Here is a 16,122-nt window from a genome sequence, read left to right as displayed (position 1 = left end):
GATGATAAACACCTTTCTTCGTGATGAAAGATGACACAAGACAACAATTACAACATAATCATGCCTTCTTTATTCATCTGATCGACCGGTCGATTTCCGTCAGGAATTTAACTTGTATCTATATGGTTTATCTTCTACACTTCGCCTGTAACGGATTATGTTAACTCTTGGCTGAACAACTCTCTAACTGACTCTCTCTCTCTCTCTCTCTCTCTCTCTCTCTCTTGCTGACTGACTGACTGACTAAAATCCGAACGCATAGTATCCTATATGGAAAAATGTCCTTCGTATATCACGTCCGAAGTGGGTTTTCTAACGTGACTAATTTCACGTGGCTTTTCCTATGTTTGTCCAACACACTCTTGACAAATAAAGGAATCCTAAATTCTACGTATTGTTAAAGAATATAATTTAATTTGCATTGTTCATTCTTTACCTGACATATATAATATTCAGATTTCTAAAATAATTAATAATAGACTTAATTTCTTATATTCTATTTCTTAACTTTGCTTACAGGATTCGATTCTAGGCTTATCCTAATCTCATTTTCACGTATTTAATATTCTTTATATTTACATGGAAAGGGAGCAGTCTTTCTTTCCATTTAACACTCATATTCTTCCTATTTTTCAAAAAATGTACGCATTTTTAAATTATACTACATTTTTCTCTATATATGTACAACTAATTGGCTAAGAAATATTAGATGCCAAAAATAAACCCTCTTCAGTCAGCTCTTTTCCAACTGATTCCATAATTATTGTATTTAGATTAGAATCTCTCTCTGATCTCCTTAGCTTTTCCTGTGCTGTATGTAGGGTAGTACGTCCTATGATCTATATAGGCTGCTTTATCCAGCCATCCTTATGCTGTAAACCTGAGGTCCCATTTTACCTCTTCAGGACATCGACGACTCGGCATCCAAATATGTTCTGATCCTTTCCTGGTTGTTTTACTAATTAGAGATTTGTCTCATTTTCTTACTATTGTATTTCTTTTGTGGCATACACCAAAGTTCATTCCTTAAAACTTTGTGTCTGGCTTCTAATTGTTAAGATATACCTTTTCAACACATTGCTCCAGTCGGATGTCTTTGTTTGGACACTTTGAACTCGATAAAGACTTAGAAAACATAACCCTTTATTAAATAACCCCCATCCCCTGCGCAAAAATCTTACTCGCGCACCGACTTCTAACTATGGCTATGATTTCTGTGATTTTCCTTTTTTTCTTCCATCAGAGCGTCCAAAATGCCAAACCAGGGATGTCCCGCATTCAAAAATCTCTTAAAAATGTATAAGGTTACATCTGTTCTTCCTACGTACTTATGGTATATTTTATTATTCTCCCTATTTATTACTATATGTGATTTGCCCGTAGTACTTACTCTTATAGTCATTTGGTACGCTAAGGAATTCTCGTATCCTCCAACGCCTGCTTTTTTTAATTTATTGTGCAGAGCCGTTATGTGCATCATGCTTTAAAAGCATAAAATATCGCAGGTTCCCATCTGTATTTTTCTCACACGAACATATCTAATGGTGTCTCCTAGCAAGCTACTCTTCTTGCGGAAAATGTTATGGGCATAAAATAAACGAAAAATTATCTTTTTCCTTCTTATATATATATATATATATATATATATATATATATATATATATAAATTTATCAGTCTTGCTGTATATGTATATATTAAAATGATATTAGTAAAAAAAAATCTTCCGAGAGGAAGAAGCTGCTACTTACTCGTAAAGGTTATATTTGATATGATACTTTTTGCCAGATTGGTTTGGGATTTTTGTGTTACGTACTTTTCGGTTTACTTGGCCAATGGCAATGTCCGTGACTGCAATAAATAAATCATTGGTTTAAGTCATCATCATCATCATCAGCAGCAGCAGCTTATTTTCTTTAACATTTACAAAAAAAAAATTCTCAACCCCCAATTGCTATAATAAATACGACTGTGTTTAAGTGCTAACCGTTCAAACTCCTCGGCCTAACATTTGCAAGCAACATAAGTTCGAACAAATACATTAAAAACAATCGTAATCCATCGCCATAATGTTGCATCCCTGTGATGTTTTCACATGCACTTTAATGGAATATAGTCTGATGAACTCGCAACACTTGTCCCCCCGCGACATACATACTTCGTCCAACTCGACAAGCAGAAAATTACTACCCTTCACTGTTCAGGTTCCTCGATAGGGGAAACTTTCTTTCTTTAGACTGCAAGACGTTTTAGACTTCCCTTCCTGCTTTCTGCTTCCCATACTAACTGTATTGGTATGCAGAAGTTTAAATATAATGTGAATAAACATCTCGCTGCTACACTCTCCACATGTACCGGCTAGACATGAGCAAGTAGTATTGTTTGGCGGTTTAAAGGAGTACAAAAATTATTATTAGGTGCTTACACATTTAAAACACAGATTAAAATCGCATTAAAAAAAAACTCTTTTATATCAGTTGAAAAGTAAAAGTTTTATTAAACTTTAATTAAATATATTTGATGGGATTTTGCTTGAGTCAGTATGTCCTGTTCGGATATCTAACCAAAAACAAAGGAGGTAACTCTGTGACAGTACATGCGAGCGCGTGGGATAATATCAGCAGCAGCGTAGGATGGCTGGATTGTGAAGTGATTAGCAGCAGCAGTAACAGTAGCCGAAAAACTCACATATGAAAATTAGGAAGTATGCGCGAGAAGAAAAAGGAAAATAAGGAGAAAAATGTACCACGTTTGCGGAGAGAAGCAAAGAGGGCGTCGGAGAAAATGGGCGTGTAAATTGCAGGCAATAAATGACTGAGTAATGCCAGCGTCAGAGAAAGAAGAAAAATGTACACCGGTCGAGATAAGCGATGACGAGATACTTTTAAGTGGTGTCGAGACAGGAAATTAATGGGAATAAAAAAACTTTTATTAAAAAAGGGGGAAAAATCTATAATAATCTGTATGTTTAACTGCATGTACATATGTATGTATTTATGCATTTATGTCTGCCTTAAACTTTCGACAGAGGCGACGAATTTTCACGAGAGTCATCCCCTCTTTTCGATTGACTAGCCTTACTTGAAACCTTCACTACTTCCGTTTGGCGATGGACACAACGACAAACACGTGTACGTTTGTTTTTTTTTCTTTTTTTACGTCCATTTCCTCCTTTGCGTTCAGGGTTCGAGCCTGTCTACCTACTACTTTTTTTTTTCTTTTTTGCTCAACACACACCTCTAAACACCCTGGCAGCGGATTTTTATTTCTTCCCAGTTATATTTTTATGAATTATTAAATTTGTAAACGTCACATCATAATTCTCTCAAGAAGTCATATTTCCTGATAACACGAAAGCCCTTTTCCCATGTTTAGAGTAAGAAAAGGAGGCAATATGACAGACTGGTTTATCTCCTATATTTTAGCCTAACTATCAAAAATGATTTAGTGTGTTCAAACCTGGAGGGGGTGAAACATCTTCTCTTCTGCATGAGCGGCAAATGTTGGGAGATATATTGAACTTGTGGATTTTTGTAGGCTAGAAGGAAGCCAACGGAAGGGCATCAAGAATAACTTGTTTTAAAAAGTTGTTATTCGCGCAGACATTGATACAGACGAAACTCAGCGTTCCCTCGGCTTTCTCCAGGACATGACGTCAACAGCTCGGGTTCTGCTGCTCTATGATGTAACATAAATCTGACCCAATTACAATGCTGCGCGGTGATTTTTAACTTGACTGCCCCAGCGTAGTATAAACACCCCCAACCTGCCTATGTTAAGAATGGCTTTCGGAATACCCCCAATCTTTTTATGTTAAGAACGGCTTCCGAGGTTGGGGACGTTTATTCCGAAACCCGTTGTTAATATGTGGATTTTAGGGGATGTTTATTCTACGCTGGGGCAGGTCGTAAAAAGTAAAACTTTTGTAAAATATTGCTTAAAAAATATCATTTCTTCACACAGTTAATAAAAATTAAAAATTACGATAAGTTTTTGCTTATTTTTCTGTTGGTGTTACTACATTTAAGATTGTGTTTTTTTTCTTTTACGTAGCATTGTTATGATTTCATCGGCAACGCCCGGCATTAACAGCTGTTGACGTTATGTTCCGGCGAAAGCCGGGCGAACGCTGAGTTACGTCTTGATTAATATCTGTATCAGTAGCATAAAGTTTATGAAGTTTAATAGTGTGTGAAAGGTTTGTCTACTAAAAGGATGAATTGGCTTTCTATCTTATATCTAACACTAAGAGAATAGAAAAGAGTAAACCACATAATGTTTCTTTACCTGTTGAGTTTGGAGAATTAGTATTTGGACAATGTCAAAACATTGTTGATTCACTGCCCGCATAGCATCAACCAAATAGCGCTACGGTTAGAAGCTTCGACTGTCTTTTCGATTCTAACAAGGTAGTTGTCTAGCCGCACTGATGAGCTGTGAAACAGCGAAACAGTACTGTATGTGGAAGGCTATATATATATATATATATAGTTTCAATTTGTCTTCACAAAAGCAGTAATGTGTTGCTACACAGTCATGAGTATGTTTCGGTCTTCTAGTATTTAGTAAATAGACACCTCATCAGGCAACAACTCTTATATTCAAATGCCGAATTCTTAATGGAAAACGAAAATCAACTTTCAACAAAAGAAGGTTTTTAGTAAAAAAAAGAGTCAGGGGGTGAAGTTCATCTGTGCGGAGAACAAGGTTGGTTGGGTGTGGATTTGTTTATTGATTTTTGTATTTATTAACTTATTTATTTATTCATTTTTTTATGTTGAGGTTAGGGAAGAGAGTCGGTAGGTTTGGGGGTTGAGGTGTTAAGTTTTGGAGTCAAAGCGGATATAGATACTAGACTACGCGTGACCCGTTGAGTAAATATATTATATTAGCTGTGGAATTCATGTATGAGCGTGACACTTGTGACGTAAAGAAAATAGTTTGTTTTTTTTACATAACAGAAACATTTTTATGAAAGTATATTAAAATGAAAAATCACGGACGGATCACTCAAACATGAAAAAAGAAATCCTCCCTATTCGTGTAAAGTTATCTATTTTTCTGAATAATCGCTCAAAAATCGAAAATTAAATATGATTTCCTACGAATCGAATGCCTTCCTACTGTAGAAGTCTTTATGTTTCAAACTGATAAACGCATATCCAAGGAAATTGCTAAAACTCTTGAGGAAGACTTCAAGTCTGTAGTGGAATGGGGGCTTAAATGGTTATTAACGTTCAATGCTGCCAATACTAAGCTTATTTCCTTTAAAAATTACAAGAAACCCTCTCAACCACTGATTGCCATTGTTAGTCATAAACTACCTGAACGTATTTCTCCCAAGCTCCTAGGGTTAATATTCATAGACAACATGAATTGAAGCAAATACATTGAGCTAATTGAAAAAGCTACTGCTTAAGATGGTCTCTCTCTATCGTGCTAAAAGGTTACTCACACTGCAGAGTATCCTGTATATCTACAGGGCTACGATTCGCCCATGCACGAAGTATTGTTGCCACATCTCGGCTGATGCATGTGCCACAAGTCTCTCGCTTCAAGACAGGGTTCAAAAAAGAGTCGCCAACGTAATAGTTTCATTTGCGCCATTGCCGTTGAAATTACCCCCCCCTGCTTTCCAAACTCTAAAATAATGTAGAAATTTGAATGTAATGTGAACAAACATACTGCTCTCCACTTAGGATGACTTATATGTTTGCATATTGAATGTTTTGTATTAGGAAGGAAGGCGAATGTGACGTAAATTGAAGAATATTGGTGTTACTTATCAGGGGCTCTGCATCAATAGCGATAATTTGCTACCGTGAACTTTGAGAAACGTCACATTTAATGCATATCAGAATGACCGGATCTACAAATAGAGTTGTATCCAGAGACTGGTGATACGCACTTGAAACGCAGGGTGGGTCGATACGTGAAAAGCAGTTGACAAAACATAGTCGAACGATATAAGAATAGGACATAACGTAACGTTTTAGAACTAGGGAAATAGTCATTTTTTAAATTTGTTTTTTAGAAAGAAATCACAAGATATCAAGGCTCAGAGGCCACTCGATGATAAGGGTTAAAGAGTGTACATTGGTCAAGTGGACAATATCAGAGAATCGTTAGAAGTATAAATTTGGTAATATGGATTACTTAAGGGGAACGGTTCATCAAGAACTTGTTTACGTTGTACTTGAAGACAGCAATATTGTAATCAACTAGAAAGCAGGTAAACAGGAGATAGTTCCACAGGTGTGCAGTTCTAAGAAACAAGCTTTGTTTATGGAATCTATATTTAGGTTTAGACACAGACAAAGAGTGGGGGAATTATTCATAGTGGTTACAGCCAAACGAGTGTTCCTCGTGAATGTTTGGCAAGGGGAACCACTTTAACATGCCTGGATATCTCCCACTCTGCCGTAAGGACTCTGACAGACATATGCACGGACTTGGAGTTTACATTCGCAATTCCCTTCCCTTGACTAGAGAAACAAACCTAGAAACAGATGATCAAGCCTTTATGTGCTTTAGACTAAACGTGCAACACAGTATTAGCTACTATTATTTTCTCTACCGCTCTCCCTCGACTCAGGACTGCTCCATAATAAACAAAGTATCTGACAGCATAGACAGGGCACTGTCCCTCGACACTAGCGCACAAATACATGTGTTTGGTGACTTTAATGTCCACCACAAAAACTGGCTTGGATTCTCTACTCACACAGATGCAGCGGGCAGCACAACCCATAGCTTCGCTATATCTCACTCCTTATCACAAATTGTTACGTTTCCAACCCGTTTCCCTGACCAGGAAGAACAACACGCATCACTTCTAGATCTGTTTTTGACCACAGTTCCCGATGACTGCATAACGAAGGCCCACAGCCCACTCGGGAACGCTGATCATGCAGTGATAATGGTTGAAATCGCCCTAAAGTCTAGACCCAAAACTGAAGAGCCCGTGCTCAAAACAACGAGATATTATAATAAGGCTGACTGGGAAGCCATCAGGGAACTAATTAGAGATGCTCCATGGAAAAATATTTTCTCTCTCCCTGCTGAACAATGTGCAAACGAGACCACTGACTGGTTCAAAACTGCAATCGGAGCGCATGTTCCCATGCGGAAATTTTATAGTAAGCCCCACTCTCCCCAATGGTTTACGTCGACTTCTGCAACTGCCATTACTCAAAAGCAGCATGCATACCGTAGGTTTAACCGACATAAGTCCAGTTCAAACAGACTGAAGTATATAGAAGCTAGAAATAACGTTAAGAAAGAAATAGCGACAGCTAAGAGAGAATTTACGGAAACCACTAAAAAGCGCATCGAAGCACAAAAACTAGTAACTCGAGACTTCTGGAAAATCTACAACAGTGTAGTAAATAATGGGCAATCAACAATTCCCCCACTAACCAACAATCACGAGGTTGTCTCCTCAACAACTGACAAGGCTAACATGCTTGCCAGTCGGTTTGCCTCAAACTCCACACTGGACCCTTCCAACCACCCCCTACCTGACTTTCCTATGCGGACAGACGCCACACTAGACGATCTGAAAACCACCCCTGCTCAGGTGCATGCTATCATAAAAAACCTTGACACCTCAAAAGCATGTGGACCCGATCTTATCCCAGCTGTGCTATTAAAAAAGTGCTCAGCCGAAGTAGCTCAAGTTCTCTCCAAACTCTACAACAAATGTCTTAATGAAGCTTGCTTTCCGGGCTGTTGGAAAACTGCTTCTGTTGTACCAGTATTCAAGAATTCTGGCGAAAGGACAGACCCATCAAATTATCGCCCCATTAGCCTCCTCCCACTTTTTGCACAAAATATTTGAGACCATAATTAACCATGCTCTAGTCCATCATCTTACAGATGCTAAACTACTGACTGACAAACAATATGGATTTAGACAAGCCCGTTCCACAGCAGACATCCTCACTGTGATCTCTGAACGTATATACCATTCACTGGACAAAGCGGGGGAAGGCAGAGCGGTAGCTCTAGATATATCTAAGGCTTTTGACAGGGTATGGCATGAGGGTCTCCTCAGTAAAATCAGATCATACGGTATCACTGGTAGAATACTTAACATAATTTAATCCTTCTTAGATAAGAGAAAAATCCAGGTAGCCCTAGACGGTCGCACATCTAAACAATATGATATAAATGCGGGAGTGCCCCAGGGTTCTATCCTTGGACCTCTATTGTTCCTGATATTCATAAATGACCTCCCCGACAACATTGCCTCTGAGATGGGTATATATGCTGATGACACTACACTCTATGGTAGACACGACAGGAAGACGAATGAACACATTTCTAAAGAAATGGCAGAAACACTAGGGGAAGACCTCCAATCTGTAGTGGAATGGGGACAAAAGTGGTTGGTCGCGTTCAATGCTGCCAAGACTAAAATAGTTTCATTCAATAATTACAAGAAACCCTCTCTACCACCCATAGCAATGGCCAACGACTCTTTATCTGAGAGTCCATCTTTCAAACTCCTTGGCCTAACGTTCACAGGAAACATGAGTTGGAACAATTACATTGAAGGCATTGCTAGGGCCGCTGCAAGAAAGGTAGGCTCTCTCTACCGTGCTAGAAAACTACTAACACCCGAAAGTATCCTGTACCTCTATAAGGCCACCATTCGCCCATGTATGGAGTATTGCTGCCACATCTGGGCTGGTGCATCTGCTACTAGTCTCTCGCTCCTAGACAAGGTTCAAAAGAGAGTCGCAAACCTGATAGGCCCTAAACTGGCATCTAAGCTTCTGCCTCTGTCCCATCGACGAAATGTTGCATCCCTCTGCCTTTTCTACAAGTATTTTAGTGGTGAATGCTCTGACGAACTGCAATCACTTGTGCCCCCACGACGCGAGCACCCTCGACAAACCCGACAGGCTACTAGATCCCACCCCCACACTGTAGAGATCCCTAGATGTAAAAGATCTTTTTACTCCAATAGTTTCTTCCCCAGAACCGCAAGACTCTGGAATTCCATTCAAGGTCCCTGCTTCCCCAACAGTACTGACGTGCAGAAGTTCATGTGTAACGTGAACCGACACCTTGCTGCCCAAATCCCTACATAGTACCCCAGTAGTTGTTTCCCCTGATAGTAGCCCCCTACACCAAAGTTGCAATTTGCCTTGTTTGGGGTGAAAATGTAAAAAAAAAAAAAAAAAAAAAGAGTGAAGCTCAGACGAGCACTTGTCATGAAAATCACGATAAAACAGGAAAAGTCTCGCAACGTCTCTTCTGTAAGGAAGAGGTTTCAGGGAAGAGAAAAGGGCATCCCTCACTAAGCTACGAATCTATTCTGAACTCTGCCAAGGCAGGATATGATCTTCCAAGTAGCTCCTGCCCAGATGTGACAGAAATACTCCAGCCTCGGATGTACCTGGCTCTTATATAGGTAGAGTATTACATCAGCAGGTAGATATCTACTGGATCCAATCATTTTTCCAGCAACCTTGTCAACAGATTATATGTAAGAGTAAAGGTCAAGCCCGGAAGCTTGTCAAAACTTGGAGCCCCCCCCCCAAGACAAGAGCCATTCATTTCAATTGATGCCAGATGGGTACCAGAACGTTGGTGATGCAAAGATAGAAGTTTTGGTTTTAGATTCATTAAAATTAACCAGCCACTTTTCCCAATTTTACCACATGCTCAAGATCAGAGGAGAGAGAATCAAAGAGAACTTGGTCGTTTACGGCATTTGATATCCTGCCATAGATGGTAGCGTCGTCAGCAAAAATGTCTACGAATGATCTAAGTATGTGAGTTGGAAGATCATTAATATAGATCAGGAAGAGAGTTAGATCCAGGTTGGATCCTTGACGGACACCAGCATTAATACTATGAGCTTCTGATTTACAAATCAATTCGCTCTGAGAAGGCGTACGAACGGGACGCGATCCAATCATGTAGAACAATCAAAGACAAATATTACTCCAAATGTATATTCATCTGCGTCTCTCATTTCATAAGTGAATAAGCTGGGAAATTAAAAAGTAAATAATTTTTTTCCCAAGTGCATTCTCTCTAATAAAATCTTGAGAAAACTCAGCGAACGTCTTTTGTCTTTCCTGCATGACAGGTTTTATTTGTCTTAATAAGATTGGGAGGATGACCACTAGCCACTCATGAAGCGACGACAACGAAAACAGATAAAAAGACACCGTGTTAACCCCCACCCATTCAGATATATTATTCAAATAATGAAATCGATAATCAAATGTTAAAATAGTCATTTAAGTAAACAACAAGAAAAAAAAAACAAGAAAAACAGCATGTAATAGCTATACATCGTAGCTCATTAGTAAAACACCAAACAACGGGTGCTGGCGTCATGAGTATGATACAGAACCATGCTGATGGTGGTTGAGAGCAAGAAACACACATTTCCATGGATATATCTTTTTTGCACGTAATAATATTCAGTAATAAAAATATGGATAAAAATACGTCTCATAAAAAGGGGTGACATATATATATATATATATATATATATATATATATATATATATATATATATATATATATATATGTATATATATACATATAATTTTTTCTTTTTTTATTTTAATTTTTTTATTTATTTATTGTTTATTTATTATTCATTTTCTATTTATTTATTAATTAATTTATTTATTTTCCATTTAGTGTCTTCTAACAACTCTTGCTGACATTTTTAAAGTGATGACCTGTATATTTCAGTTGACCTATATTATTTTGCCCTATATATTTTTTTCGCGCCTTTAACATTTCTCGACTGGGTCATTTTGACATTTGTTTCTCTATTTTATATTTAACTCTATCACGATTTTTCTCCTCTTTTTCTTCCCTTATCTTTCTTATTTATATTTATGTCTCGGCAGTAGAGCGAAAAGCATATCTTATTTTTCTTTTATTAATATTATTGGAATTTTTCTCCTATTTTACTTGTACACATTTTTGTGAATCATTTCATGGATTTCTGCCTCTGGATTATTATGGACCATCTTCTTCCAATTAGGGGATTTCCTTGGATTTTACTTGTACAAATGGAAATTCAATTAACTTTCTTGAAGTTATATATTTGGATTTTACCGTCACTGGATTATTTATCTTCCACCAGACTTTTCATTCATGTGTAATCGCCTTTTTCTTCACCATATTCCCTCTGCTTCACTTTTTTGTTATCAAGTAAGATCTTTGACTTACTTGTTGTTTCATCAAATACTTTTGCAGGCAAAATCCGATCCCGCATTTTGCTAATTACTACCCTCTGATGAGAAGGAAAGTATTTCTTCGAAACTCCGCGGATTAAGGACTATCCACTTATCTAGTGTTTCCTTTTCAGAGTAAATATGTATTAACTCATTTCAAAATGTTTTAACATGTTTTATTAACTGTTTGATCGTGTATACATATATATATATATACATATGTATATATGTATATATATACATATGTGTATATATATATATATATATATATATATATATATATATATATATATATATATAAAAGAGCTTATAGATCTTTAAAAACGCTAAGGCTGGTTTGTTTTATTTGTTTATTATTATCCCTTTTCTTGGAGTCTACACCAAAATTAACCTTGGCTTCATATACTATGGATGAAAATATAATAGGGGGGAATTAATGGTGGGAGGAGTAAGATAAAGAGTGCAGTCATAGGAATATTAAAAAAATGAGGATAAACAACTTATGTAAACAAAATAAATGACGCAAATACAGAAGATAACATGAAAGTTATAGGATGTTAAAAATCGGATTCAGTGATACAGGAAGTAGAACACGTGGGTCTTCATTTGTTGCCAGGCAACTCCGAGTGGACATTAAAGTAAACAAAACAATGCGATTAGGATATTTTCGAGAGAGTGTTGTACACGAATAAAATATTAGATTATTCGGTAAGTGTGCATAAAGGGAGTGCCTAACTTTAAAACACACCGGCGCGTGTGTCAATCGAGGTATGGAATCACAAAATAGATAGAAAATAGGTACAATTTTCAAATTATATTTATGTTTATAAATTAAATATATAAAAATGCGTAAACATTTCATCAATTAATTTTCTTTTCAAATAACAATATTTAACGGATACAATACTTTTGTATTTTGGGCATATATTTTTTCAAATATATTTACGATTTTTTTTCAAATATGATTAGTTTTTTTTTTTAAATGCACTTTATTTAAATATTCTTTAATTATATCAACTAATTGATTTATGCTTAATGTTTTTTAATTTAAGTTTTTTAACATATGTGAAATATTGTATTTGTAAAACCGTTAAACCATATTATGTTGCATATTTATAATTTTTAAACTGCTAAAACTGTAAAAGTGAAACACATTCATAGTTGTTTCATGTTTCTGCAAATACATATATTTTTTAAATATTTGAATAGTTTTACAAAATATATAACATATTAACTTAAATAAACATAGTTATTTAAAATGATATGCGATTAATTTTTTTTTTATTGGTAAAAAAAGTTTACATATTTTTATATATTTTTATTAGGGTGAAAAACATAAAGTATATTTAAAAATTGTATCCATTTTGTGCTTCCATATCTCAATTAAGAGACGCGGGTTCAATCTTCTGGTGTATACAAAAGTAATCTCTCCCTCTCTGCACAATTATCGATTATCTACTTGAAATGCCTGTGTAAAACCTAGTAGGAAATTGATAAGATTTTGAAGAGACTAAGAATATTGCGTTAAAAGAAAAAATATATACTTTAGGATTTTTCAGGTTTTATAATAAACAAGGATGGAATACTGTTGCTATATCTGGGTAGGGGCTGCTAAAAACAGCCTATCCTGCCTTGGCAGAGTACAAAATAGACTTCGTGGCTTAGTGGGGGGTGCCCTTTTCTCTACCCTGCAACTTCTCTCCCACAGAAGAGACGTTGCGAGCCTGTCCTTGTTTTATCATTATTTCCATGGCAAGTGCTCGTCTGAGCTCCAATCTCTGGTCCCCCCTCGCCAATCGTTCACGAAAAACACCTGTCTAGCTGAATCCATTGTGAAAATTTACCCCACTCTATATCTGTGCCTAAATCAAAACGCGGATTCCATGAACAAAGCTTCTTTCTCAGAACTGCACGCCTGTGAAACTCTGTTCCGTCTACCTGCTTCCCACCGGACTACAACTTGGATGTCTTCAAGTCCAACGTAAATAAATTCCTAATGAACTGCCCCCTTAAGTAAACACTTCATCAAATCTCCACACTAATGTAATATGCATGCAATAACCCTTATCCCTGAGTGGCTTCCGGGCCTTGATAAGTGGTGATCATTGTGTAAAAAAAAAAAAAAAAAAAAAAAAAACAAGCCAAAATTTCTTTGCTACATGTTGTCCTATAATTTAATTAATTCAGGTGATCACGGGGCGGCTAAAGATGCATTTTAGTACTAGAGTTATTTTGCTTTAAATATGTGAATTTACTCTTACAAGATAAAATTCACACAACTAAAGGAAATGTTTTTTTTTCTTTTCTTTTAGATTTTTAATTATAAATTAAATATTATCTAATCACTCGACAAGTACTAAATATAAGGGACGATTCATTTTCAAGCAAGGTTGTTGTTGTGGTAGGATCCATCTAATTAGCATATGTGGAGTTTCAACCATATAAATATGGTTGGTACCGCAATGACGGGAGATACCCAAAAGAGAGACCCCAGGAGAGACTCAAAGAGACAACGAGATGGAGAGTCGAGGACTACGCAGCCGAGCCCTTTTCTAGGGACGGTCTCCCCGTGACTATACCTATGGACTCTATGTAAATATTGTATATACTGTCTTGCTCTCAATATATCTGTTCTTTTTTACTTTTGTGTTGTAGTTATTTGTTTCCATGTGTTCAGTCGAGTTTCAACAGTTTTGATTTCAACAAATAAAATCTTATCAAGCAGGAAGTTAGATAAATTATTAAAGGCAGAAAAACAAACAAACTATAAAACGATAAGTGTTTGATGATAAAATTCGAAGATATATATATATATATATATATATATATATATATATATATATATATATATATATATATACAAGCAAAAGTACCCGTCGTTGACTGGGTTCAGAAACAGCCTACAGAAAATGGACTCTGATTTATGAAAGTATGATAGGTTATTAAAAGGAAGGGTTGTAAAGAGATAGCTTCGAATTTAGGGATATCAAAACCAAAGCAAAATATGATGAAAGTAAAAATAAAATAGATAAACCCCATAATTTACTATACTATACCTGTACTATACCTGTTCACACTGAAATACTTATCACAATATTCCGTGGATTTATATTTAAAAAAACCCGTGTTAAACTTTGTAACATATTTCCATTCTATGGGGGCCAGGCGCGAACGAACACCCCATATTTTATTATACCATGCTTCCTCAAACTGAAACATAATTATCAAAGTATACTTACGCAGATAGATATGAAAAATCTTTATTAAAGTTTGTGCCTATTTCCATTCTATTGAGCCCAGGCGCGAACGCAGACTCCAAAGTTGTATTATACCATCGCTATTTAAGTTAAAACATACTTATCAAAGTATTCTTAAGTACATCTATATAAAAAAACACTTGGAAACGGTTTTTTTTAATTTTTTATTTCCATACTTTGTGGACCAGGCGCGAACGCAGACCTCACAATTTTAATGAACCACCGTTCTGCCAGATCAAACATACCCATTCCTTTGTCCCGATACATCTTCTATCGTTATATGTAATCAGATTTTTAAAATAGTCAACCATATGGGAGCCTATTCGTGACCAGACACACACACACACACACACACACACACACAGAAATGCAGCTATATATATATATATATATATATATATATATATATATATATATATATATATATATATATATATATATATATTCCCTTCGACAAAAACATCACCCATGGAATTCGAAGATTAAAAACAAAAATATTGGAAGCAAGATGGTTTTAAATTTCATTCTCCTACCCCAACACCAAAATATTTTAAATAAAACTTTATTTTATATTTCAAATGTTATTCTTCGCCACCCCGCACTCCCCCCAAATAGAATTTGTCAGGTTTTGCCGCCCTTCCCCCCTCCCTTCATCAAACTCGAAAAACTGCTTTGGGTTACATGTCTCGTAAATCGCTAGATGGCCAAGAAGTGGGTGCTCATTTCATGATAAATTTATGTAGGATTTCAAGATGTCTTCTTTCCTATTATTTTCAAATGCCATTTAAACGTAGATTTTTATTTAGTTAGTTTTTAGGGGTTAAACGACGCCAGGTTACATAATAAAAATACCTAAACACGGGATAAGTAAAATAAAGTAATTACTTACCATAATCGAATGTTCTTTTAGTCAGTCGCATCATCAGTCCTGGATTTACGGATGCGTTTTCTTCGAATGTGGATGCTGGAGAACATTGTGTGGCGATAACAAGAAGGAATAGAAACAGCGTTGTTTGAACTCGCGTCACCATCGTGGCAAGTGCGGGCCGCGCAGTTGAAAGTGTAGATACAACTAAAAATATAATTCGTTGTTTTTATGGCCTGGAATACCGACCACAATTATATTTTCAAGCGTACGCTTACTTATTAACAAAATTGCTAAGTTCAAAATTAGTTTTAAACTTCAACATAAATGAGATATTTTGTTTTCACTGACAACAACAGTTTGCCTGCCTCACGTTTTTGGGAACAGGTTGTCCACAATCCACAAGTTTTAAATACCCTCTCCTTGCCCCGCCCACTTGACTGCCTCATTGCGCAAACAGGATGAAAGTCCTATAATTGTTCGTCTGTCTGTTTAGAGTGGTAGGCGGATTATTTGTCAAATGGGCAATTAGTCACAGGACTTTTTGACCAGATATTTTTAAAGGGGACATTTTTCGAACAAATATTTGAAATAGAAATAATAAATAAAAAAATGTCCGTTTTTTTTCACGTTCTTTGCCTTCTTTGCGGTAAGGGTTAAAGCTTGCCTCCCTACGACCACTTTTTTTTTCGCTCAATACACAACTTCAAACACCCAGGAAATGCCGGGCACCTAGGTTAATAAGTTATAAACAATTTGATCTTTAAATACCCACCACCAATACAA

At 36.3% G+C, this 16,122-nt stretch overlaps 1 protein-coding gene across 3 annotated transcripts in view; it reads right to left on the bottom strand.

Annotated features, from left to right (window-relative positions):
• Positions 1 to 15,807, bottom strand: part of LOC145254719 (bactericidal permeability-increasing protein-like) — a 69,969-nt gene extending 54,162 nt beyond the window's left edge. Inside the window, exons 1-2 of one of the 3 annotated variants that reach the window (XM_080113440.1) lie at positions 15,361 to 15,807; positions 1,750 to 1,849 (exon numbers count right to left, since the gene is read on the bottom strand). In XM_080113440.1, coding sequence (XP_079969566.1) covers positions 1,750 to 1,849; positions 15,361 to 15,502 — 242 coding nt within the window. In that variant the 5' untranslated portion in view covers positions 15,503 to 15,807. The remainder of the gene's footprint in view (positions 1 to 1,749; positions 1,850 to 15,360) is intronic. The other 2 variants (XM_080113441.1, XM_080113442.1) reach the window with 2 other exon arrangements.
• Between the last annotated feature and the right edge of the window lie 315 nt (positions 15,808 to 16,122).

Source organism: Euprymna scolopes, chromosome 30, assembly GCF_053919585.1.
Source record: "Euprymna scolopes isolate OS-2025 chromosome 30, ASM5391958v1, whole genome shotgun sequence".
Lineage (NCBI taxonomy): Eukaryota > Metazoa > Mollusca > Cephalopoda > Sepiida > Sepiolidae > Euprymna > Euprymna scolopes.
The sequence above is the reverse complement of the archived record's forward strand: the minus strand, read 5'-3'. Positions and strand labels throughout refer to the sequence as shown.